The sequence below is a fragment of the Branchiostoma lanceolatum genome, chromosome 8 (assembly GCF_035083965.1).
Source record: "Branchiostoma lanceolatum isolate klBraLanc5 chromosome 8, klBraLanc5.hap2, whole genome shotgun sequence".
Taxonomy (NCBI): Eukaryota; Metazoa; Chordata; class Leptocardii; order Amphioxiformes; family Branchiostomatidae; genus Branchiostoma; species Branchiostoma lanceolatum.
This window is the reverse complement of record NC_089729.1, coordinates 2840666-2868211: the sequence shown is the minus strand read 5'-3', so window position 1 is coordinate 2868211 and position 27546 is coordinate 2840666. Positions and strand designations below refer to the sequence as shown.

General features: G+C 41.3%; 1 protein-coding gene and 1 long non-coding RNA gene across 5 annotated transcripts; both read right to left on the bottom strand.

The window, feature by feature from the left end:
* Positions 1-504: 504 nt before the first annotated feature.
* LOC136440338 (neuronal-specific septin-3-like) lies at positions 505-26418 on the bottom strand. Of its 4 annotated transcripts, XM_066436316.1 has the most exons (12): positions 26276-26418; positions 26048-26078; positions 14887-15042; positions 14266-14439; positions 11152-11280; positions 10211-10292; positions 9666-9803; positions 8924-9041; positions 8286-8381; positions 5068-5164; positions 4603-4654; positions 505-4217 (listed from the first exon to the last, which is right to left on the bottom strand). In XM_066436316.1, the coding sequence occupies exons 1-12, from the start codon at positions 26288-26290 to the stop codon at positions 4082-4084; spliced, it is 1224 nt and encodes a 407-aa protein (XP_066292413.1). In that variant the 5' UTR covers positions 26291-26418; the 3' UTR covers positions 505-4081. The 4 variants fall into 4 exon arrangements, with proteins under 4 accessions (XP_066292413.1, XP_066292414.1, XP_066292409.1 ...); XM_066436317.1 differs by lacking the exon at positions 26048-26078 and having other exon boundaries at positions 26276-26415; XM_066436312.1 differs by lacking the exons at positions 26048-26078; positions 26276-26418 and adding an exon at positions 19239-19377.
* LOC136440339 (uncharacterized) lies at positions 6024-7883 on the bottom strand. Its single transcript, XR_010756657.1, has 2 exons — positions 7684-7883; positions 6024-7154 (listed from the first exon to the last, which is right to left on the bottom strand). It is a non-coding gene; the product is annotated as an uncharacterized lncRNA (long non-coding RNA).
* Positions 26419-27546: the final 1128 nt, after the last annotated feature.

Sequence of the window (27546 nt, the reverse complement as noted above, 5' to 3'; positions counted from 1 at the left end):
GAGGGGTGGCCAAATAAAATTTGGAATGTTAGACAGTGTGTTATAGGAAAAAATAAAATGTATGATAATCTAGTCTGGAGACTCAAAGCAACAAGTTTTGAAAAACGACAATTCAACTTAAGAGTTCGTGTTTATGTCCCTACCCCACCCTTAAGTGTATATATATATCTTTTTAAAGAATCTGCATGTGTATGGGAGGCCACATGAGGCGGGCTGATTGTAATATGCCTGCTAAAATTCTATATATCATCAAGATTCAATGACCCGTGCCCAATCAAGTGTTTGCACTCATGTGAATGACCTAAGTATTGTCTGCCATGCTGCATGTTTAAGGCTCTGAGTTACTTTTTAAACCTGAGTTTGTTTATGTAATTACAGTAAGATATAAACAAATTACACACTTGTCAATTCATATTTCTGATTCCAGCTTCAACTAACCAGTGTGGCAGCACAAACAAATACATTTTCACACTACAAGAAAAACAAAACAAAAACAACACAACCAACTTTTCACATACTTTAATCATAGTAGGTTAAGGTGTTGGCTGTTCCACTGTACAAAAGTTACAGACATTAGCTTTCCCTTGCATGAGCTACAATTTTGCCACATTCCACCTTCACTTACTTCATGTAACAACCTTTCTGTTACACATGCGAAAAACTGTAACAATGTAAACATCATAGAAGTCATGTGACTCACCCAGTGCACACTGGGATAGATTGAAGAATGGAAGGGGACAAGCAAGCCTTGTTTTGCTGCAGCGAATGAACTACATCTTATAAAGACTCGAATCTTTCTCAAATCACTTCGAAAATTACAATGAAGGCAATACAGAAAACAGCAATCTTCTGTTTCAAAAATCTAACAAACAAATCTGTTCCTTTACTGCATGGTATGTTGTTACTGCAGGTAAAACTATAGTCTCCTCTCCATCATATTTGCACAAGTTTGCACCAAAACTTAAGCTTTACAAAGTGCGGTTCAAAAACAGTGACTGTTTCAATAGCTGCTAAATACTAATAAGCGTTGATGTCTGTCATACTGTAAGTTCATTTGACTTTTAGTGTTGTTTTTTTTGTTGCATTAGGAAGAAAAAAGAGGTTATAGTGGTGTTTAAAATTTCAGTTCAATGTTGAAACTAATTCTTTAGTACATCATCATGATCGCCGCTTTCATCTGTCGATGATGCGGTCCACCAATGCTTTTGCGCAGTAGACCATTAGATAGTATAATTGGGATGTGGAGAGGTCATTGCGAAAACTGAACATAGAAAACCATTGCAAAAGTATCAAGATTTACAGTACATGTATGTGCTTGACAGAAAAACCTGGAAACAGTACATCGTACATGTATCATTTATATACTTACATTATATCATGCTAATAATATCTATAGATCTAGCCTAGCCTCCAACAGTTCTAACATGTGTACTCATAGAACAGTGCCATGGAAGCTCAAGGTCAAGGGGAACACGCTTTATTTTCAATGCCAGAGCGACTACACATTTCTTTAAATGTTATTTCCAAGAAGCTGGCAAAAGTATCTCAAGTTATTTGATTCCTTTTAAGGAAGACAGCTGCGAGGAGTCACATCATGTTTCCTGTATTGTAGTATCTTTGTTATGCAATTTTACATGTTAGCTTCATTCTGTTCTCTTCTATCGCGACCCCTGCTAATAGTCATAAACATGTAATAATTTGGTTATTGAGGAAGATTTAAAACTGCTTGGGTCATTCGATGCATGTTGGATATGTTATGTTTCATGTAACCATGTTTTTTATACACTGTCAGGCAAGCTTAAAGCAGGCCCAAAATACCACTTCTAGAAAGTTGCAGACAAAAATGTCATCACAAGTATATTTCAGAGTTTTAGACAGTATTGATACAATTGTAACAATTTCTTGAGACATTGGAATGCTGTCCGACAATGTTTGTTTTTTTGCTACGTTACAGAGCGATGCAAAATGTTGCAACAGACATTGGCACAGAGAAGTATCACAAAATAGCTGCTACATTTTCAATGTGAGAACCTTTTTTTTAACCAAAGGCCACACCAGAAATTTATTTGTCGGTTCTCTAAAGCAGAAAAAATAATGGTAAACTGGAAGATCAACATGAAAACAGAGTTTGAGGGGAAAGACCGAACAATGCACAAAATGGCCTCGGATCCCGGCGGATACATACAGGAATTCCTCCGGAAATATTCCAAAGCCCTTGCGGATTTAGTTGGATCTGTTAGTTAGGTTGGATCCGCCTGTATCCGTCAGTATCCACATGGGCTTTGGAATATTTCCGGAGGAACCCCTGTACGTATCCGCTAGGATCCGAGGCCATTTCGTGCAGTGGAACCTTGGTATACTTTCAGAAGTGAAATATTATACATATGTTTGTAGTTTACTATGATAATGTCAAGTTCTCCCTACAGCCCTCTGTTTTCTTATTTGCCCTTGTTTCATGTCTACATTACATGTATGCAAACCAAGTACATGTAAATAAACTGGTGTGGCCTAACCATGGATCTATTTGGCACATGAGAACAAGCAAAGAGAAGTCACAATAGTTTGTTGTACATGTTCTGATACTTATCTGGGCAGAAGCAGATTTGAGTTCAGAAAAAGTACCACTGTTGTTTCTGGTACCAGCATAAGATCGCAGTACTGCAGTGGGACAGGAGCCCCTCCTGTCTGAAGCCTGCAGTACTGCAGTGGGACAGGAGCCCCTCCTGTCTGAAGCCTACAGTACTGCAGTGGGACAGGAGCCCCTCCTGTCTGAAGCCTGCAGTACTGCAGTGGGACAGGAGCCCCTCCTGTCTGAAGCCTGCAGTACTGCAGTGGGACAGGAGCCCCTCCTGTCTGAAGCCTCAGGAAGCCTGCAGTACTGCAGTGGGACAGGAGCCCCTCCTGTCTGACACCTGCAGTACTGCAGTGGGACAGGAGCCCCTCCTGTCTGACGCCTGCAGTACTGCATGGAGCATGTCTGAAACATCCGATAATCAAAAGGATGCAGCAGAAGCAACTGTGGTGAAAAAGCTGGTCAGGCATTTTCCATCTCACAACCCTAAATGGAGGAGGAGCGCAATCATCGAAACCTTCATCTCAAATTTCCACTTGCACTTTCATTTCTTCTCCACACATCTTTCTTGTTTTGTCTCATCTCAGTCCACTTCGGTTTTCATCTTACTTGTTAGCATTATTTTATTCTTCCTGTTACCATTTTGTACAAATTGCCACCTTTAAGGTACACTATATTCTTCAAATCCTCTCAGTGAAGCCTTTCTTTTCCAACACTCCATCCATTCGACATTGTATTTACTCCCTTTTCAGCTTCAAAAGTGGAATAGCCCCAAAACAATGCCACTTAGTGACACAGTTTCAAACTGCTCTAAGACCCAGGGGTTAGAGTTTTCCGGAAAGACCACAGCTGGGCCATACCATGTTTATTAACTGCTTCTCATCAATGTTTTAAAGAAAATGGATTCTGACCTCTGTGACTTATGAGAAGGTGTGCTGACCCAAACAATTTCTCTATCTACAAGTGCAAAGCTTTTGTTTATTAATTTAGCGGGTGAAAAAGTGAATTCATACATGTAGGAAACAGTTAATGTTTCAGCTATTTGATAAATACTTGGTGACGTTTAATGACGAGAAGTCTACATAAACTATTGGCACAAATATGCGGAACTGGCTTCTTTTAGCTTTAGGAACGAGCATTTTAGAGAAGTTTTCCCATATTTTATAGAATACCTGTAACTTACGCTTCATTACCACTTTCTCAACAAGTTATTAATCCAACTGTGAATATGATAATATATTAACCTTTAATAGAGTATGGATAATAGCTCTAGAGTGTATTATTTCATCTATAACTACAGTATAGAAAAGAGTGGATTACTGTAACTCTTGTTATTAATGCTACGCTAAGAGAAATACTGCATCATGCTCAATTATAGAGGTGCTACACGGTATAGCCAGTCCGTCTTCAACTCCTGCTGATCAGTGTCGGGATTCTCCCCACCACGCTAGCACAGCAACAGGAGGGACTGCAACATTCTGCAGTGCTAGTGACCACAGGTTTGTCTGATCAGAGGTTGGATTCTCCCATCTCGTGATATGGCGGTGTCGGGCCGGCGAACTCGGAGTGCATCTCGAGCCGATCGCGGCGGAAATTCTCGTAGTGGATGGAGTCAGTCACGTCCTTCAGGTCCTGCATGTGAGTTCTGGGGAGGAAGGGAGAAAAACAACGTTCATCAAGGTTGGGGGTTTGGGGACGTTGAGGTGGATGTTTTAGAAGATATCCATTAGATTATACAGGTAACAGATCGAGTCCACTCTTCTTGGATTCCATCCATAAAAATATAGGATTACATATACATATACATGTAGTTAACAGCCACTCATAAGAGCAAGGCAAGTCTATCGAATGGTGCGGATTGACGTTCTTTTGTTGATGAGTTTTAAAATATACACATAACATGACTTACAACTACAGAACTGTATTACAGAATTCTTAATGCCTTTGTGAGAGATACATGTATTACCATGGGGACATTTGGAAAGGAGTGTGATTTGATGTACTTCGTTAATTAGCTAATTCAGCCTCACCTGATGAGCATGTCTCTCAGGAGGGCAAACTCACAGTGGTTCTTGTTCTCAACTGGAAAGGAAAACAACAATATGAACAAACAATTTACAACGGGCCAACCAAAATTCTCGTAACAAACACTGGAAGGAAATATCTTTGTTGTTTCTTTTTTTCACTGTCTATATTTTACTCCTTTTTTCAAAGTAAACATTCAAAATCATTTTGCTAAAATTGTAAAATCTAGATAACGATTAGCCTCTACCAGGCTCCAGAGGTGGCTGGAAAAGTAGAAATTGGCCAAATAGACAGAACATGCCAGAGGAGTTAGCTGGCGAAAGAGTGAGATGGCTAACTGTACTCCAGAATGATAGACCTGTGACATGTTATCTGTCTATCTGGGCAATTTCTGCTCTTTCCAGCCACCTCTGGAGCCTGGTAGAGGCTAGACAAAGATTTGCAGGTTTTGCAGACGTCAGAAGCCCCACCTTCGATCAGGCCCCACTTGGTCTTGCGGCCGAGGACAGACTTGCCATTAACCTGGTACTCGCGGTCACTGCCAACAATCGCAAACGGCATCTTCTCCTGCGGAACACAACAAACAAATAAACAACACAATCGCAAACGGCATCTTCTCCTGCGGAACACAACAAACAAATAAAGAACACAATCGCAAACGGCATCTTCTCCTGCGGAACACAACAAACAAATAAACAACACAATCGCAAACGGCATCTTCTCCTGCGGAACACAACAAACAAATAAAGAACACAATCGCAAACGGCATCTTCTCCTGCGGAACACAACAAACAAATAAAGAACACAATCGCAAATGGCATCTTCTCCTGCGGAACACAACAAACAAACAAATAAACAACACGATCGCAAACGGCATCTTCTCCTGCGGAACACAACAAACAAAAAAACAAAACGATCGCAAACGGCATCTTCTCTTGTGGAACACAACAAACAAACAGATAAACAATATAACAAATGTAAAATATAATTACGCAGATTTAATATCAATCAAAGACCTTAATGTAGCTAGAACAGAGGATTTTTTAAATTATTCAATACCACACTGTACTTGAGCTTAGATTAAAGATCTCAGTGTCCCGAACAAAACGCCGTTTTCAGATTTCAAATCCGATGAACCCGAGTTGAGATATTGAATTTTGAAAGAATAAATTTTGACATTTTTGGTGAAAACTTAATCATTAGTCCCATGGGTCTGATATGGCACCGCAGGGAGTATCTTCACTGTAATAAAGGCATTGTGTACAATAGTATCATGCATTTGGGGTAGTCAAGTTTTGATGCTTCACAACAGAAATTCTTGGCACAATTTGCTTATGCAAGTGTCAGCTGCCACAAGATGTCAAGCAAATTAGCCATTACAACTTATTATCTTATTTTTGATTAGCATATCTGCATACTAATTAGGCATATTTGCTCTTCTTCTGCAGGTTTCTCTACTACCACATTGTATATAACAACTAATATAACAACTGGTACTTGTCACATGCCTAGCAATAAGATAATCTCTATAAGCTCTGGTATTGTTGATTAATGACTAATTAGCATATTTGCATATTAATTAGGAAGACATGTATAACACAGGCCATTTCTACATATTGGCCTATGCATTTCTCTTTGATCTCATTTCTATGCAAACTAATAGTGACACAGGTAGTTGTCACAATATGTAGACCAAATAGATAATCTCTGACATTCTTAATTAATTAGCATATTTGCATACAAATGAGGACAACAAAGTGCATGACCATGACTGTTTCTACCTCTCAGCCTACACAATTTTTGTCTGCTCTCATTTCTTTTCAAAATGAAAGTGGGACTGTTAGCTGTCACAATATTTCTAGCTAATGAATAATCTCTGGAATTCTTAAGTAATCAATAATTAGCATATTTGCATATTAATTAGTAAAATAAAGCACATTATTAAGGCTTCTTTCACCTAGCATACAATGTATTCTCTTCTGCTTTCATCAAAATAGAAAAAATAATACCAAAAATCTCAAGTATTCTTATTCAATGACTGCTTGTCATAATCGTCCGCATACTAATTAGTCAAATTAATTGGACAATGAATGACGCTTCCATGTATGTACATTTATTACATTTTAATGCAATCATAGAAAATGTAACTCTTGCCTTTTCCAAAACAATCCTAAGCATGGAATGTAGGTTTAACATGCCAAGAGTCTCATCAATTGATTAGAGCTGATACAAAAGCGTGCTCTCAGAATAATTCTCTACTCTGATTACTGATTACTCTATATCATAGCTCTGTACATCAAATTCAAAAGCCAGAAGAGAATCTTTTTAATTCACATATTCTTAGAATACTTCTTGGCAAGGATTACTCTTGCTAAACTTAATCACTTAATCAGACCTCTGTAAATTGAATTCAAAAGCTAGGAGACAATCACAGATTGCCTTAAATTAGACAAATCTCTTTTGAAATTCACATATTCTCATAATGATTCTTGGACAGTAGTCAACTCGGTTTCTCCCACTCAGGACAGGAAAATCAGGGCTGACCCTCAGGACACACCTAAGCATATAAGGACAATCAATTAGTGCAAGGCGACAAGCCACCAGGATAAGATTAACAAAATCTTGTATGGGACTTAACTACTTTACAAGAGATATTGACAAGTATATATCTTTAATTAATACTGTACATGCAAAATAAATTGATATCAGACACCTCAGGCTGAACTCATCGATTCATCAGCAAAACTCCTTGATACTGAAAACTTAATCCCATCTACCTTCATAGTATGTGCGCAGTTTACGTATTCCCAAGACGAGAAACGTGTAAGAAGCCACATTATAATCAATGTTCGCCCCGCCCCCTCCAACTCGCCGCGTCCCGCGCAGCACCGCAGCTTCGCGCCATGGCACCGCGCGGAAAACACAATTCCCACCGCATTTATCCCAAACTATATGCAGTAAATCTGGTGTCAAATTAAAGCTAAGAACATGCTTTATCGTATTTCCGGTGCCGCAAATTGATCATTTACATCTATAGGGGCGAAAAACGTGATCAAAGTTTTCAAAATCGTCATAAATTGACTTACCTTGCACATAGAAATTTGCGGCACCCGCCAAACTGTTCCTAAAATCCTCTAGAACGTGTTCGTGACGTTTATACAGACCATAATATTCGTTTGACCCGGTGGAAATTCGGTCAAAGTGCGGAGTTCGATTCCGCCCTTCGCTGAAATCGGGCCCGCGGCGGACGCCGCTAGCGGGGCGGGTGTGTCTGCTCGTTAATCACGCTCTACCTCAACACCAGTAACTTGTATTTATAAGAAATTCCGTACACATAGAGATAAGATATTGATGGTAATACACACAAAATCTGGTGCTTGTAAGTATTATACTTTTTTTTTCACAATTTTTTTAATTGACCAACTTAGGCCCGTAATACGGGGGAGTCAGATTTCGCACGTTATTACAAGGTGAATTGCGCTAGCTACCTTAATGTCATGCATTGTTGTTGACAGCCTCTAAAAATTCCGAATCTGATGACAGAAATGTCCAAAATCTTTTGCATTCCAGCCAAGATGTGCCCCATAGCAAAACAATGAAATGGCATTTTTGGGAGATGTCCACATCATACATACCAATTATTACCCTGAAGTCTGTTTACCCCATACCCTGATGTACATGTAATTACCCTTAGTGCCTGATTGATGGCCGTCTCTTCCTCGTCCTCATCCAGTGACTTCATGGGGTAAAACTGGATCCCGTGGAACTCAAGATCCTCACGAACCTAAAGGAACAAACAAACAAACAAACAAACTGGTGACTTCATGGGGTAAAACTGGATCCCGTGGATCTCCAGATCCTCACGAACCTACAGGAACGCACAAACTATTTATCTTCTTTCGAATATAATGTATTTAGTTTGGCTGACATACAGCAACGTAATATGAGGGCATTTTACGCAACCCACCCTGCGACAAATATTACAACTCCTCCAGAGTCAGGTAACCATGATAGTTTTGTTTTTAAGACATGCTAGAAGACTCCTTACCCTTTACTTGAAAGCGTATCTCTAGACTTTGTAAGACATGCTAGAAGACTCCTTACCCTTTTCTTGAAGGCGTATCTCCAGAGTTTGTAAGACGTGATAGAAGACTCCTTACCCTTTTCTTGAAGGCATATTTCCAGTTTGTAAGACATGCTAGAAGACTCCTTACCCTTTTCTTGAAGGCGTATCTCCAGAGTTTGTAAGACGAGTTAGAAGACTCCTTACCCTTTCCTTGAAGGCGCATCTCCAGAGTTTGTAAGACGAGTTAGAAGACTTCTTACCCTTTTCTTGAAGGCGTATCTCTCCTCCAGCGTCAGTGTGTCTGCCTTGGCGATGATGGGCACGATGTTCACCACCTTGTCCAGTCTCTTCATGAACTCCAGGTCCAGCGGACGGCAGCTGAGCAACAAACAGGGATTTGTTTCTTAGGTTTACGTTCATGGCAGAGAAACATTATTTTTGCTCTGTTTTGTCATCTTCTTACAGTATGCAGTAAGTGACAAGACAGAGCTGGAGGGGCTGGTCACCATAATACATAAAATGTGTTTGAGTAAGAATAAATAGAGCAGTAATGTTACTGTAGTTTGTTAGGCAAGACCATGTGAAGGTAAATATGTATTTTCCTGCAAAATAATGTAACCTTATAAAAAAGTCTCTAGTTTATCTATTTTGTTTTGATTAGGCCACACCAATTTATCTTCTTGGTTAATGGAATAAAACCAAAAATTACAAAAAAATGCTTGATTGGAAAAACAACATGAAAACAGAATCTCAGAGGAATGTTTTTACTTTGGTGCACACAGTATCAGGGAGTGAACAGGGTCAGGTGCAAGTTTTCACCCCAGCCTTCTGTGTTCATAATTTTGTGTGTGCTAAAATTACAAATAAAAATCCGTTAACCAAGAAACTAAATTGGTGTGGCCTTATAGACATGTATATGGTTTCCTCAGATTTTGTTTCGTCTTCTCAGTGTGTGTTTGTGTGTGAATGAGTGTGTGAATGAGTGTGTGTGTGAGTACTTACGAATGTCCTGTTGGTGAGATGAAGTACAGGCACACGTGAACCCGTGTGTCGGGGATGTGCTTCTTGCGGCTCACGTTCACTTCTTCGCTCAGGTACTTTTCGTACTGGTCGTTGATAAACTCCAGGATCGGGAGCCAGCTGTAATATTGGACAAGAGTCAGCGAGGGCAGGAACAACGAGTAAAGCCACAACAATTGGTTATCAGACGTTTCTATGTAAAACTTCACCAAAAGGACATCATGAAAACAGAGGGTTGTGAGGAAAACTTGTATCTGACTCTGAAACTTTGTGTACCAAGATATACAGCTCAACTGAAAACCAGCTAATTGAATTGCTCCGAAGATATGTCTGACATAGTCTACTAGGTGTTTTATCCTGACTGAAAACTTGTACTTCTGTGCGTTGAATACAAAGTTTAGACTGTTAGCAACATGCAACATATTGTGGCTATGAGTTATTTTTTTACAGCAAACTTGACAGTGCACAAAGCTGTTGGGCAGGGATTTCTGTTTGTTTCAGAGGTAAGCTGAGGAACTGCGACTCACCAGTTTTCATTGTTGATCTGATCCCCGAAGCCCGGGGTGTCTGTCACTGTCAGCTTTAACCGCACACCTTTCTCCTCAATAACTGTGGGCAGAATAACGCAATTATGAATTGAAAAAAAAAGAGCCCTGTGATATTATCTATGTTAAGATACCATGAAAAGTATGAAGTCTCATAACAACAAAAGTTCAAAGAAGCCTAAGAAACAATCCTATGACTTTCATCACCAAGACATTCATGAAAGACTCCAAGTTCCCTTAATACAAGTTTTATTATGTCTGCCCAGTAATAAGTTGAGGCCTATTGTTGCTATGAACCAAGAGACTTGGTCTGCACAGTTTTGGGGATGGTGCCCTCTGACCTCACTACTACTAGTACTGATGTGTGCCCAGTTGCAGCCCTTTACATACCGTGTGATACTGACTTGATCTGCACAGTTTTGGGGACGGTGCCCTCTGACCTCACTACTAAATGTGTGCCCACTTCTACATACCATGTGATACTGACTTAATCTGCACAGTTTTGGAATGGTGCCCTCTGACCTCACTACTACATGTGTGCCCGGTTGAGGCCCTTACGACTTACGTACCGTGTGATACAGACTTGATCTGCACAGTTTTGGGGATGGTGCCCTCTGACCTCACTACTACATGTGTGCCCAGTTGCAGCCCTTTACGTACCGTGTGATACTGACTTAATCTGCACAGTTTTGGGGATGGTGCCCTCTGACCTCACTACTAAATGTGTGCCCACTTCTACATACCATGTGATACTGACTTGATCTGCACAGTTTTGGGGATGGTGCCCTCTGACCTCACTACTACATGTGTGCCCAGTTGTGGCCCTTACGTACCGTGTGAAACTGACTTGATCTGCACAGTTTTGGGGATGGTGCCCTCTGACCTCACTACTACATGTGTGCCCAGTTGTGGCCCTTACGTACCGTGTGAAACTGACTTGATCTGCACAGTTTTGGGGATGGTGCCCTCTGATTCGTTGGTGCAGCTCCGTCTGCTGATCTGAGCCTTAAACAGGGTGTTCACCAGCGTGGACTTCCCCAGACCACTGCCACCTGATCAAGCAAACAACAAAAATTGAGAAGGAAGCATGATGATGATGAAACAAACAATAGCACCAGTGAGGGGATGATAAATGAAATAAGCCATCTACATCAGGGCTTCAGAACCATGATCCCTCAACAGAAAGGGTGGGCGCCATAGACTTTCTGTATCTTATGACCCACTGCTCACCGAGTGTCATGTTCTACCTGCATAATGTAACATCACAGAAGCAGTGGATTTCTGATTCCTTGACAAAGACTGGGGTTGATCTGTCGAAAGTCCAATTTTTTGTGTTGGCTATTGCAGTTCAGTTTTCACTCAAAACATCACCAGTGGTCACTTTTAATCTTCAAATTCTTCTTAAAGTTATTCCTTCTTCCAAACGTCCTTATTTACACAATTCAATAACTACATATTAAGACATTCAACACACTTATGATATTCCAAAACAATTGACAAAGATCAGTCCTTAAATCATCAAGCAATCCGCATGAAATCAGAGGTTCTACCTCTAATCAGATACCAACAGGATACAGCCCTTATAAGGAGCTGCATAACTTTACTATATATAGGCCTAAAAGTAGACTGTCTTTTTCATCTGAGCCTCTAATATCATTTATATCTAGAGCAGTCAGACACACTTTGTGCAGTCTAGAAGATAATTGATCCGCCAGACGTCCTAAGTGCATTATAGAGGGAAAAGGAGTTTGAATTGGCAGCTGAAACCAGGACCGTTAAACTGTTTGTGCAGTGAAATAACTGTCAGTCTGCTAAGTTTGGCACCAACTTTACATTGGTTATAATTATGGGGTTACGCAGTAAGAAAAAGGGTTAAGCAAGGATTTGGTTTAACTCAGATGTATGATTTACAGGCTACATTAACTTTCAGCCTGCTAAGGTAGCCGTTTGGCACCAGATTTACATTGGTTATGGGGTTAGGCAGCAGGGAGGAGGTTAAGCGAGGATGTGGTCCAACTCAGACATACGATTTACAAGGTACATTAACCTTCAGCTGGCTAAGGTAGCCATTTACCACCATATTGAACTGGTTATGGGGTTAGGCAGCAGGAAAAGGTTAAATAATGATGCAGTCCAACTCAGATATACGATTGACAAGCTACATTAACCTTCAGCTGGCTAAGGTAGCCATTTGCCACCATATTGAATTGGTTACGGGGTAAGGCAGTAGAAAAAGGGTTAAGCAAGAATTTGGTTTAACTCAGATGTATGATTTACAGGCCACATTAACTTTCTGCCTGTTGAGGAAGCCGTTTGACACCAAATTTACATAGGTTATGGGGTAAGGCAGCAGGGAGGGGGTTAAGCAAGGATTTGGTTCAACTCAGATATACGATTGACAAGCTACATTAACCTTCAGCCTGCTAAGTTAGCTGTTTGGCAACAGATTTACATTGGTTATGGGGTTAGCCAGTAGAAAGAGGGTTAAGCAAGGATTTGGTTTAACTCAGATGTATGATTTACAGGCTACATTAACTTTCTGCCTGTTAAGGAAGCCGTTTTGGCACCAGATTTACATTGGTTATGGTGTTAGGGAGCAGGCAGGGGGTTAAGTGAGGATGCGGTCCAACTCAGACATACGATTTACAAGCTACATTAACCTTAAGCCTGCTAGGGCTGCTGTTTGGCACTAAATTTACATTGGTTATGGGGTTAGGCAGTAGAAAGTGGGTTAAGCAAGGATTTGGTTTAACTCAGATGTTACAGGCTACATTAACTTTCTGCCTGCTAAGGAAGCCGTTTGACACCAGATTTACATTGGTTTAATATGGGGTTACGCAGCAGCAAGGGGGTTAAGCGAGGATGTGGTCCAACTCAGACATACGATTTACAAGCTAACATTAACCTTAAGTCTGCTAAGGTAGCCATTTGGAACCATATTGTTATGGTTATGGGGTCCGGCAGTAGGGAGTAGGTCAATGTAGTCCTGCTCAGACACAAGCTGTAAGAGTTCTTACTCTTAGTCATCAGTTATTTCTGCCGGCACGATATTGAACACGAAGGAACTTAAGGATCCCCCAGGGGGCTGGCTTTCTTAGACGGTACGACTTAGTACAAGAAGATTTGAATAACATGTGAGCCAATAAGAAAATGTCGAACAGGATTTCGCCAACTATCCGTCAATTTGTTTAAGGTATGTAATGTGTACAGTGTAGAAACTTCTAAGGATCCCCTAGGGCCCTGCATTCCTAAGACTGTACAAGAGGGAACGCAGGCTATAAGAATAAAGTCAAATTGGTTGTGCCAAACATCCATCAATTTGTCCAGGTAGAAACTTCTTAAGAATCCCCCTGGGGCCTGGATTCCTAAGACAGTACAAGAAGGTAAAAAGCCAATAAGAATGACATCTAACATGGTTGTGCAAACTGGCTTACTTAAATGTCATTCCAATGGAATTTTGCAGCTTGTGATAGTCAAAATATTTCCACTGAACCTGTCATCTTCAGAAACTTTACAACGTGGAGATCTGAAGTAAAAATTAGGTAAAATCAGACTGAGGATAAGGAAGGTTGGTATTAGCTGCTAATAATCCGCCGAAAGGCGGGCTGAGCAGTATTGAAGATGATGATGAGCTGAACTTGAAGGGCTCTTTGCACACAACTCACTCACTCACTCACTCATGACCCATGACCTCAGTGGTCGTAGGGGCGTCATGACAGCCAGCCGCAGTGATCCGTGCCCATCCTGTTCTGTCCTCGGCCTCTCTGATCAGTTGTGTAGCGCTCAGGCCAGTCCATGTCTTGATGTTGTCCAACTAAGACGTTTTATTCACACCAATATTTTGATGACCGTCTGTCACCTTCCTCAGGGCAATCCTGATTGGTTCACATTGCACTGCTACTATAGGTAGTGCTGCTTACAGACGTGGTCCCAAAATTAAAACATTTACATAATATACAGAGACAGTTAATGCAGTGAGGGTTAATTCCATACTCTTATATTAAAAATGCTCGAAAAGCAGAGAAAAGCCAACGTACCTACAACCATGGTGTGGAACTCGAAGCCTCGTTTCAGCGCCTTTTTTCTCATCTGCTCCTGAAGCGTGTCGATGCCGACATACCCGCTCAGGGTGGTGGTCAGCTTACCCCACTGGGTCGTCGTCTGCAGGGTCTCCGACATGACTTCCACAAAATCAGCAAAGTATAGAACACCTACAGGTAAATATAAACAAACAAACAACAAAGTAAACACAACATCAGTGTTTCGAAATGACTTCCACAAAATCAGCAAAGTATAGAACACCTACAGGTAAATATAAACATAAAAAAGCAAACACAACATCAGTGTCTCCGACACGACTTCCACAAAATCAGCTACAGGTAAATATAAACAAACAACAAAGTAAACACAACATTCAGTGTTTCGAGATGACTTCAACAAAATCAGCAAAATATAGACGTTCACGCACACACACTCACACACATAGTACACGCACACACTGAGTCTCACATAAACACACACACACACACACTCACACACACACACGCACGCGAAAACATTACCTTCTTGTCAAAGGAGAAAACACATACCTATCACTAGCAAAGGTCCTATATCTGGAAGTAAAATAAAGAAATTTAGAGGAATACAGGAAAATCCACCTTTTTTTGCCTTGCTCTCTGCTCGGAGTCTGATGGCGTCCTTCTCACTCGGCGCTAGACTGGAACCTAGGACGTCTTGGACGAGTTTTGGCACGATTTGCACATCTATGGAGCCTCGCTTCTGAACGTCTGCTGTTTCAAACGCTGCACACAGGGCTGTGTATGGGGGGGGGGGAACACACATAAACATCTGCTGTTTCAATCGCTGCACACAGGGCTGTGTATGGGGGGGGGAACACACATAAACATCTGCTGTTTCAATCGCTGCACACAGGGCTGTGTATGGGGGGAACATACATGAACGTCTGCTGTTTCAAACGCTGCACACAGGGCTATGTATGGGGGGAACATACATGAACGTCTGCTGGTTCAAACGCTGCACAAAGGGCTGTGTATGGGGGGGGGGACATACATGAACATCTGATGTTTCAAATGCTGCACACAGGGCTGTGTATGGGGGGGAACATACATGAACATCTGATGTTTCAAACGCTGCACACGGCTGTGTATGGGGGAAACATACATGGACATCTGCTATTTCAAACGCTGCACACAGGGCTGTGTATGGGGGGGGGACATACATGAACGTCTGCAGTTTCAAACGCTGCACACAGGGCTGTGTATGGGGGGACATAAATGAACGTCTGCTGTTTCAAATGCTGCACACAGGGCTGTGTATGGGGGGGAACACACATAAACGTCTGCTGTTTCATATTCAACTTACATTCAACTTAAGTTAATAGGAAACATGGCCATATATACAATGATTGTCATGTATAACAGCCTAAACAGCTGTCAATGTTCTCCTGTCTCTCCAAGTTACTATAACTCAAGTGCCCAAAATATGTCTCTGTGGTGCAAGCTGTAACGCATTGTCTGCCAGCAATATGCTTCACCTCAATTGAGGATGACTGCTTTACCTTTACTTTAAGTGACCGATGTTTATACTCCCCCGGGCACATCCAGAAGCTGGCATATATCACTCTGACCTGTGTTTCCACTTGGCACAAAACAAGCTGCTGTAGTGTAAGTGTAACATGACTTGACTGGGAAGTCACAGGCAATGGTGCTTCGTCATGCATCATGTTCAACGAGCAGTTCAATAAGGCAAAAACAATTAAATTTCTTGGTTTTTGGACATTTTAAAAAGCAAACATAAGAAGCCGCTGGAGGGGGGGATCTAATCATTTTGAAGTCTCACCAATACATAGAACTAATAAAATACTACAGTAGTACCAAATATCAACACAATCCACCAAGGCATTCTTGAGTTTTAATAGTAAGGCCACAGGCCACAGCAAGTAAATTTTATGGATGACATCCTCCGCAGACTCATAAATTAATGAGATAGGGCGGAAAAAAACAAGCCGGGCCAAAAAAACAAGATTCCTATATTTTCATATTTTTCAAAACTGGGTATTCATATGCAAGGAAACACCTCAGACTGTCAACGTTTACGATATATTTGCCAATTTTTGGAATGTTGACAACCGTCGGAGGGCAATGAAATTTCTTGTTTTGCATTTCAAAATAAGGCGAAAATTAATGAGCGCGCTGATGTCATCCATAAAAATTACTTGCTGTGGCCTAAGTATGTTTACAGACACCAAAACACACACCTACCCAACCAAAAACATTACCTTCTGTCATTCTGGCAAAGGTAATTTTCAAGCAAGAGAACATTTCAAAACAGAGGGTAGGAAAACTGTTTTCATGTCGTTACTAGAGTTATGTAGTTCAACATTATCTATCTAAAGTTCTAACATTTAAAGTTCAAGAACAAGGAAATAAAACTTGTGTGACCTAAAGAAATAATTGAACTTCGAAGTTAGAACATATCAGTTGCATGAGATGAGATTTACAGTAGTTAGTAACGGTGTCATACCATATTAGGGTCGGACATATGGTACCAATCTGACCTTGGGCTGGGGTGTCCTGAAGGTCAAACTAACAGCTACCACTTCTGTTAAACATACCTGGAGTAGACACTATAACTTCTAGTTTTACAGAAATATTTCTTATGGATCTGAAGTGTCATGTTTACAGGCATAACGAATTGTAACAAATAAAGAAACTGACACTAACATGAAAAACGTTGTAACGACTTGGGCAGAAGTACATGATACAGTGAGTAAAAATTTTAAACTTAAATGTCCACACTTATGGTAGTACAATTTGTTGCTGACATCATTATTTGACAAGTTTTTAACTTTCAGGGTTTTATGACATGATACATTTTTTTCTACATAGATCTGCACACCAAATATATGTACACCATGCCAAGTAATACTAAATATATATGTTATGTTCACCAAGTACACAATGTATGCAAAATGTACACCAACTTGACCAAGTTTATGTACACCAAGTTTATGTACAGAGTAATGATTCCCAGTCCAGGCCTGCAGCAGGTACATGTACTAATGAGCACCACTTGTGCTAAACAGGCCTGTCTACAACACTTCCTGACTACTAACACATGTTCTACTAATCACTCAGGGCATGTTCTTCTCAACAGAACACAGCAAGCTGTTGGCCTAGGTCTCCCCATCACATGTAACTTACAGCTACAAAACAGTAGTACTGCCCCTCCAACATATAAAATACATCTAGTGTTCAAACAGGCCTGTCTACAACACTTCCTGACTACCAACACATGTTTTACTAATCACACAGGGCATGTTCTTCTCAACACAACACAACACAACACAGACTTGTAAGGTCTTCTAAGTTCTACAGTTTGTAGGTCTACACCCCCACGACATGTAACTTGCAATTACAGAATAGCACCCCCCCAACACAATTATATAATGTAGCCCCACCGTAAGCTATCACAGTAACAGTAGCTATCCCCCAGTTCCCTCACAATTTATAGTCCAAAACGGTACACTACGAACTAGCCCCCCCTTCACATCCCAGCTTAGTAACAAAAGTGTAGACCCCCCCTCCATCACAAATTCATGTAACTTACTGATACTGTGTAGTAACCCCCCTCCACACACACACACACATACAACTACAGTACTATTACAGTAGCAGCCCCCCACCCCCTCATCACAGTTACAGTCCAAAACAGTACACTACGAGTACATACATTACAAGGTCCCCGCTTCACATCCCAACTTACAGTTACAGAACTGAAGAGTTTCCCATCTGATCTCGTGGCCTGGACGCCGCAACCGACACGGCTCCAAGAACTCCACAAACTCCTCCCGACCTGCCATGTCTTAACCCAACGGCGTCTTAAGCTTTTCTTGGACCTTAAGTTTAGGACTCGAGCTAGTACCTGAGTTTCCCACAAAATTACATCAGCCTTCACTATCAGCCCACAGGCTGATGTTTAGGTTGGAGCTCCCTTCCCTCCCTGCCTGTCTCCTGGACTATGTATCTGTCACTCACACATCGCCATGGAGACGGGGCATTTCCACAACGACACCCTCAGAAGTTCAAGTGCGTCTCGCTGCCTGAAGCTAATCCCGTACAAACCGGGGTATAATCGGACTCACTTGACTCTGGCTGGTTTGGTGGGATGTTTGTTGGGACAAGGCAGGACGTTCCAGTTTCCCCAAATTCCGACTGAATTCCAGACAGAAGCAAGGCTTGATTACACACCGACTGGCAACAAGGTATGGGCCGTACCAACAAGCAACTCGGGGGTGATCCATGACAGCCGTTACTACAAGACTGAGAGGGGAAAGTTGAACTTAATATAGGTATATCGTTTTGTTACAATGATTGTAGCTATATCATTAAAAAAAAGCATCTCTGAATATTGAATTTTACAGAAGACACAACAAATAACTTTTAAATTTCCAAATCTGGAGGGATGAAAAAGTTAATAATTTGACAATCTAAATGAACAGGAGCTGGGATAGAACAGTCCACTTTCTGACACACAAATTTGAAAAGACATTAAAACTGGAAGTACCTATCTTAAAAAGTTGCTAGGGGGACCAAAGTCTAATCATTTTGAGGTCTCACCAAGACCTACCCACATACCAAACAGGGGTTAATCTAAATCAGGAAAGAGGGGCGCTGCGCCCCCTTGTCGAATTCAGATTTTAGCTTAATATCCAGCATACAGCCTTCCCTCAGCGATTGATTCTTCCATAAATACTCCCTCGCCTGTGTGTGCTCCCTCTTGTTCAATTTTTCTAGAAAAACCCCTGCCAAATATGACGACAATCCACCCAGGCAATCTCGAGTTTTGCTGTTCACAATTAGACAGATACACAGCCCTGGAAACATAACTTTCTTGGCAAAGGTAACTAGAGAAGAAGACTGGGAGGAAAAGTTGAATACGTGTGCATATGTGTCTGATACAGAACAAGAGGAGGGAGTAACCAGGTTACCGTTGTCAGGGAGACACACCCCTTCCCCGGTAACCACCCACACTGCCGCTACAATCTGTCGGACCTCCGGTTCGGTCGCTACAATCTGTCGGACCTCGGGCTCGGTCGCTACATCGGACTCCATGTCTACTGACCAATAACTCCTCATAAACTTACAGGGAGCTTACACCCCTACTGGTGCAATGGACTCACCCAAAGCCAACCCTCAAGGATGTGACCATATAGGCAGTACCACTTTCATAATAGGGGTGGCTATGAAGTTTACACAACAAAAAGTTACGTTCAAAATATATCTAATATTCAGAAAGATGCCAAAGTACAGTCAACTTTCAATAAGTTAGAAAGAAAGATACGAATGAACTGAATAGCTTGTGAGGATATGACTTTACAGTACACATTACGACAAGTGTACATCCCTGTCCATTAAGTGGAATAATCCACCATCAATGTAGGTTTCCAGACCTTGGAGCCAACCATTGCCCTGGGAGGGGTGTTTAAGATGCTTCTGCAGCACCAGTTCCCATTCACACGCCCCATTGTGTCCATTGTCCCTGCAGCTTTTCTCTCTGCTCTTCCACAGAAAAGCCCTTTGAAATCTGGATCGTACCAACAATAGACGGGGGTGACCCTGAGCACCCCCAGAGGGGCTCTCATCATAGGGGAATTCAAAATCAGGTTCTTGATGTTAAGTTCTCGGCAAATTTTCACTCAATGGAGGCAATTGTTTCTGAGAATTGAACAATGCAAGAAAAGGTATTGATACTGATAATACTCTACTAGAGCCATTCAACAAATAGATATCTTATGAAAGGTGGAAGTCAGACAACTGTAGTATTTGTAACTGCTTAGACTTGTTGCTTCTTTTGTAGTTTTGATGGGTCCACCCTCCTGAACATCAATTTGTATTCAGAGTGGTTTTCATCGTGATGTACTTTGCGACTGCACTTTTCAGCATAATTGCAAGGGGGCGCTGCAACACTGGCTGAAACCACAAGACACAAGTGTACATGTGTGTTGCTCAATGTCTCTGGCTCAATGTCTAGAACGATGAAAGAAAAAAGCAAGAATAGACAGGCAAAGAATGAAGAAGACTAGAAAAAATGAGGGCTTAAAGGTTCAATAGAGTGACCAAACAGTTCTTGTTCCAAATCCGATCTGCCTCCTCCATGTTTTAAACAAGACAAACATGTAAAGGCCAAGAAGCCTAGCAGGACACACTGACATGATTGAAAGTTGATGAAACACTCAACTTTCAGTCCTGTAATGATGATAAACAAATGTAGGCCACACCAATTTATTAACTTGATGTTACTCAGTCATGCATGTTCTAAAGGAAACATTTAGTCCAGGCAAGAGGCCAAGATGAAAACAGGAGGCCTGGCGGAAACTTGTATCTGACAACCCAGTACTGTATTATCATCATCACCAGGTCCTAGAGCTGTGTACCGGTACACAGTACCGATACAGTACCGGGTACAATCAATTAGGTACAGGTCCAAAATACCTGACCCTGCTGTATGTACTGGACCTGACTCAGGGGATGGCCACTTTGACAGATAAAATTACTATGAAATTACCATGGCAGTGCTCTAAAGCCACTCTAAAGCACAGAAAACTCATTTGCATGGCTGGAGTCAAATTTTCATCTGTGTTTTCATAAAAATAATACCTATAGCACAATCAAATATTATGTTTTTACCAGTTCAAACATGCTTTTGTCCTTATTGAAAATCTAGCATCTTCCGAACAAGTAGTTTAGGTACAGGTTCAGGTCCGGACCTGTACCTAAACCTGTGTACCTGTACCTGTACCTGTACCTAAAATTTGTTTAGGTACACAGCTCTACCAGGTCCTCCTTGTAACTGTGTGAACCATTTACTTAATTTAGGTACAAACTTCCCATTCAAGACTCCATTTCAAGCTGACCTCAGAATAATCTTTTCTGACACTTTGAAATCTGACAACCCATTGAAATATCAACTCGATGTGTCCTTAAAGTTAAAGTCAGAGAAGAATATCATCCCTGGTAACAATGAGGTCCTTTTCAGGAGGAAACCAGAGGTCAGATTTGTTATATCCGTTCAGCCCCCAGCCACCCAGAATCACATTCATCATACCGACATCATGTATAAACTGTAGATCAACCTTTCTGTAAAATATACAACAGTCACGGCTAGAACAATATACACCACTGGCCGCACACACCGACCTTGACTGGGAGTCTGGAGTTACCAGAGCGATATCTACACGGATCAGTCAGATTCAGGGAGACAAAAGACATTCTGTGCACCCAGGAAATACTGTACAGCATCATGTTCGCATAACACTGTTAGGGTGTTTGGCCATGAACCCAGAGGTCCTGGGTTCGAATCCCGACATGCCACTGATGTTGTGGCCTTGTAATTGGGAAAGGCACTTTTTACATGACTTTTCTCACTCCACCCAAGTGTAAAAATGGGTACCTGACTTCGGTTGGGGAGGTAAAAGGCAGTGGAAGTATAGCATGCCCTAGACACAGTGGTGAACAACCCACTTCAACAACCCTCAAAAAAACTATGGCTGTATGGGCACACCTTTTTACCTTTACCTAATATTCACCTTCCATTAGATCTCTGACTGAGCTTTACTAAATCTCAGAACAACTCCACTTTTGCTAACATTCAAACTTCAGGCAAACACAAACATCTACTATGTACCTCTATTAGACTGCAACGGTATAAGAACCCCCATATCCACATATGGAAAGTACTGTAAATGCATTAATTAAGTTCACGTGGTTTTCATTTCGCGGTAAGGCAAAAATGGAGCGAGTGTTCGCGTTTGTTTTAAATTTGCGGCAGCACTGTAGTCACACACTGCTACAGTATTGGACAAAAATGTTTGTGGTGGTTTTAAGTTCGCGGTGAAACGGTCGCCGTGAAAACAGCGAACATAAAACCACCGCGAACATTTCTGCATTTACAGTACCAGATGTCTGTCTGTCTGTTTCAATCCTGAATGTTTGAACCATATTGAACGACACCTTCTAACAGTGTTTCATCACAGACATCACGCCCACTCACTCACTGGCGCTCAGTACCCCTGTCTCTCCATTTCTCCCTATCCCTCATCAAAGAGCAAAACACACAGATACAGATTCAGGCCAGCTGGCTAATGTACCATTGTTGCAGGGCTATAGCTATAGGCGCCTCAATTGTTTTCTGTCATTCTAATTTCCATTGACAGAATAGACTTAAATTTTAAGATTAAAAAGGGCCTTTTGTCATTGGTCAATTTTCAGACAGGTGTTCCGGCGTGTCTTATCAAAATATTTCTGTATTGTTATCCACCAATCTTGTCCGTCAAGGTTCTCGGAAAAGTCTTAAATTTTCCATTGTACGCAGCAAAATTTTGGCAAATGAAGGAATGAAGGAAGGAAGTAGAAAGCCCGACAAAAACGCCTAAAAACACGTCAAAAACCTGCCGGAACCCCTCCTCTGCTTGGAGAGTATGGCTGGAGCCCCTGTGTGGACCAGCAGTGTACAGTGTGATGGTGTCAGTGCTATATCACAGCGTTTGTGTGGTTCATGCAGTACCTGAACATACATGTCATGAGAAGAGCGTGTCTGTGCCATGGTTTAAATTCTGCCTGTACGGTGCCAGTAGTATATGCGTGGGTCCAGAAAGGATGCCAGTTTGAAAACTGATTTCAATTAGTAACTGTGGAAAACCTGTTGTCAAATGTGAGCTGAGATAAAACGGTTAAAGTGTTACACTATTGTGCGGTTTGTGCCCCCCTCCCATGTTTAAGTTTTCTACAAGCTTCACACTTTAGTCTTACTTAAATAGTCTTACAAATAATAGGGACGGGCCGACTTGCTATGTAAACACACTGAAGGGCGTCTTTCCTGAGTCGGCACACTTGAGACTGTACCAGACCTGCCCACCTGTCCGCCAGCAGGTGTAAACACACCTGTAATGCACACCTGTGCAGCCTGGTCTGTGAGGATCACATGTCCCTCTCTACATGGTGTACACACGCCCGCACAATGGCTACAATTTGTAGCCTTTTACATGCATGGCTACACCTCTGATATAACACCTCGCAACATTAGAAGGAAAGACTGGTACTTAACAATAACTTCTTGCATAAACGGATTGATTGCAAATCAACTTGTAGTAACTGCAACTCCCATTTTTCAACAAAAAGAAGCACTTATTTGTACATGTGTATTTGTAACCTTATCCATTTATTGAGTTAGTCATTTGTGACCTTGTTTAATCAACTGTTATCATTCCTAACCTACATTCCCTCTAATTTGGTAGTCAATTGGGAGAGCAGAAAAAAAGGAGACGAAGATAAAAACAGATGTTGAATGTATATTGTTTTTCCTAATGTTTAAGCCTACTAGGCTAGATACATAAACTCAAAATGTTTCCTTTTTTCTTCAAATAAAACAAACCCGAGGAACAAACTTTCACCCCGACAGCATACATCATGCACACACTCCTGAAGGTGAACCATGAGTGAAGTGCATATTACTGGAATGGGTTACAGTCCTTAAGATAAGACATAAGCAGCTTATGCCTCCTCTTAAGACTGTAAACCATTCCAGTAGTAAGCCAGAGGTCTGTGTTTGAGGAAATCCATACATCATGTACACTCTCCTGACTCCATTGCAGAACAAACTTTGAAAACAAAGTTATAACCAACTGTTTTGTCTCCACTGGCATTCTGGTACAAACTTGCCATCTCACTCAGCAGTTGGACAAAGATCCCCTTGTTGTGATTAAAAATAAACATAACAAGACTGTCAAATTGAGAGACACACAGCAAATAAACCGTACCCTGTAGTTCTCTCAGTGTGTCTGACTCTGATGAGGTCCTTTTGTGCCTGGAATTTGGACGTTTAAGTCAAACTCTTGAAGGACATGAGCAATATGTTAGGTCTAAACTTCTTCATATAGAACAACAGAGTCTTGCATCAGTTGTTTCAGAGTCAACATCACTCAAAATCAAACCATCATTCTTCGACAAAATATCCAAACGTAAAACTTTCCATTGAAAGTCTTCAGAAAAGTATAATGAATATAATTATAAACATAGATTCATGTATCCCCATCTTAAGTTTCTTCCTCCTGGGCCCTTAAGACTCAGTAAATCCAAGGAGACTTCCCAAAGATCTGCAGCAGTAACCCCCGCTGGGAAGACGTCTGGAGGGACTTAAGACACATGAGGACAGATCAACCAGTTTAAGACCCTTACACACCAGTGCTAGGATAGAAGGAGAAGAAACAGTCACAGCAAGATGCTTTAAGTCATTACAGTAACTACTATATGTAGTAATTGTTTTCATTGTGATTGTTTTCATTTGTAATTGTCTCATTTTCATTGTGTCCTGTGCAATTGTTTTTACTCAGTAGAATTATTGTAGAATCCTCAACTAATACAATCATAAAATGTCAAGCTAATTGTGGATCTAAATAAAGTCAATGTCAATTCCAAATGTATGTTTGGTGGTTTAAAAAGTACTCGGAGTTAACTTAGATGTAGATGTGTCTCAGGTTTAATTCAAGTTTGACAAACGTTATGAATATGATACATGTTCTACAGCTTGATATTCCAATACAGATACAGAATCTGCTGCATCCATGCTAATAAAGGTCTGTGATTTCTTGAGTCTGACATAGCTAAGTAAAATTAAGAAAAGTTGCAATTGACTCTAACGAAATGATTCACCTCCTGAAACTATTTGCACCAATTAAATACAGACTTTCCTGTCTTTTCATGTTGATTCAGTTAATTATCACTAACATTACAAATGCTTTCAAATTGAAATCTGAGAACAAACCGATTAAATTGGCGTGGCCCAACCCACACAGTTCTACAGATAACAGCACATCCCCTCCCTTCACCCCAAGTCATCTCACATCACATCAGCTAATTATAAGGGCACAGTCTGATGTTATCAGTCAATTATAACTGAAGGTTTGTTTACATTTAGATGACATCTGTCCAGATGTTTGGACTGTGGGTCCAACAATACTGCCATTCAGAGTCATAGTCACTGATTAGTAAACATGGAGTTACCTTACTTCAGAAGAATCACAGACATCACAACACTTGTCTTGACAGAAAGTGAGAAACCTTCTTAGATTGATGATATGGAAATAAAGAGGTTCTTAAGAATTATATAAATTAAGAACTTAGGTTATATTAAGGTATTACCAAGGTCTTCTACAAACCTACATTCAAACACAAACATGTTTCTATAGAGTAATGGTTATGCATTCTATAGTAGTATTCATACATTCATAACATTTTGAATGTTTCCCTGTATCATAGATTAGTTACAAAATATTTTCATCTATTCTATACCTTATACTAGTACTACAGTGCGTATATGTTAATATGACCAGTTATATATAACCACATAATGATTGATGTCATGTAAAAGACCCAAATTATCGTCATGAAAAATCAGGAAGTTGTTGACTGCGGTGGATTTCAATTGACCTGAAATATCAGCTGATTAGCCCGGAGTGGCCCTGAGTAACATGACGCCTCAAGCTAGCCCCGCCCACACAGTTTAGAACAGCACTTTAAAACACAAACAACATGATTCCAGCTTCGGTCTGAAACAAAAGGGGGCTGGTTTGCAACCCACTTCCTCGACAGGACCAGGGAATCAAGGCGGGTAACCAGCCGAGACAGGAAAACTTAGAACCGAACAGCGTCCGGCACAGAACCCCCCTCCCCACCGCACTAGCTCATGCATGCATCTAATCTATATATACGGGCTGGGCTAAAAATGGGGAAGTTTTCTTACCTTCGAACTGTTTTCCGGAGAGAGTGAATCCCTGCAGACGGAAAGACATGGTAAACAGTTCAACACTGACAACTCAACTCCGCCACAACCGAACACAACAAAATAACGGGACGGACAAAAGGAGCGAACAAAGCCAGGGCGTGTGGATCATTCCCGGCCGCCCGTCTAAATGGCGAGAACACGATCCGCCGCGGGATTAGGTCTCCTGTGAAAGCAAACACCGCTTACCTGTTGGCTTGACATGTCCCGCTTGAGCGGCTAGCGGCGGTCAGCAGCAGCGAGCCGAACCATCTTCAAATCAAACATGACAGACATGACAGACCCACATTCGATCTTCCTCCTCCCTAACCTACAACCCGGAAGTGACGTCACCACGACCACACACCCAGTCGGAGTCTCGCTTGGTGATTGGCGAATCGAGTCTAATTTGCATAAACAGAAACTTTATTTCGTAAAGACTGACTAGGGGGGTAGCAAATGCCTTCGAATTATACTTCGGTGCCGTGTGTCTGTCTGTCTAGCTGTCTGTCTGTGTATGGACGGTGTAATTCGAGAGGCTGTGGACGGATTTTCAAGTGGGGAAGGTCAAGTTTGATCATGGGACCCCTGACGACCATCTAAGGTACTACAGCAGAACTTCTTGTAGTTCACATCTCGTGCTCTGGACATGTTATGATTGTGATTTTTGAGTGGTAGATAGCTCATGGTGTGTGTTTGGGCCTCGTAGCGACTTTTTATCTCCATGAAAAAAAATGAGATATTGGAACATTAACAGAGATCAATTATGCAGATAATTTCTTAATTGCATAATTAATGCAAAGGTGCCATACTTCATAAACGTGGTAGATGATTGTACTGTCACCATTGTGACCTGTCTATGTCAGTTAAAGGAAAGGTGCACATGACAAAGAAGAAATTGTGCATGTGGAATACATTTGCATAATCAAAATATTTCATCGAGACATCATGTCTCCAAACTCTTGTTTTGCTTAGTTTTGAGTTGTGTACAATTTATTATATAATTGCTCTTGTCAAGTTTCGAGGGGAGGCTCACGAAAAGCCCCCTCTGCATGTTTTCCCCAGTGTTGAAGATTAGGTGTCCGAAGGATGTTCGGCTTTTTGAAGAACCACACACACACTGTCGGTGGTATCCGAAAAGAATGATCAATGCATCTTGACAACGATGTTAGAGGGTTGAATTTTCACAATTTGCCGGGGGAGGCTTGACAAAAATAAAGGATGAACCGGCTTTCACACAAGTCTTGACGCTGAAGTTTCTGCGCATGCGGACTCGTGAAGTCGGAAAAATCATACTTGTGAGTCACATGCAACACAACGTGCACCATTGCATATGTAAGTTAATCACCGTCTGGAACTCACGGCAACCTGCCTCAAAACATGCCTCAATTTCCTCGGAACACGTTTGAAAGAGGGAATATGGACACTGGCAAAGACTTTTGATTTTTTGAGTGTTATGCAACTGGCGTGTGTGTGATCAC

Bases quoted from the DNA above. Each gene is read 5' to 3' on its own strand.
- LOC136440338 (XM_066436312.1), bottom strand. From the start codon at position 19,362: ATGGAGTCCGATGTAGCGACCGAGCCCGAGGTCCGACAGATTGTAGCG. The intron at 14,440-14,886 runs GTGGATTTTCCT...ATTTACCTGTAG, and splicing joins AGAGAGCAAGGCAAAAAAAG to GTGTTCTATACTTTGCTGAT. The intron at 4,218-4,602 runs GTGAGGCTGAAT...CTTCCTCCCCAG, and splicing joins CTGAGAGACATGCTCATCAG to AACTCACATGCAGGACCTGA.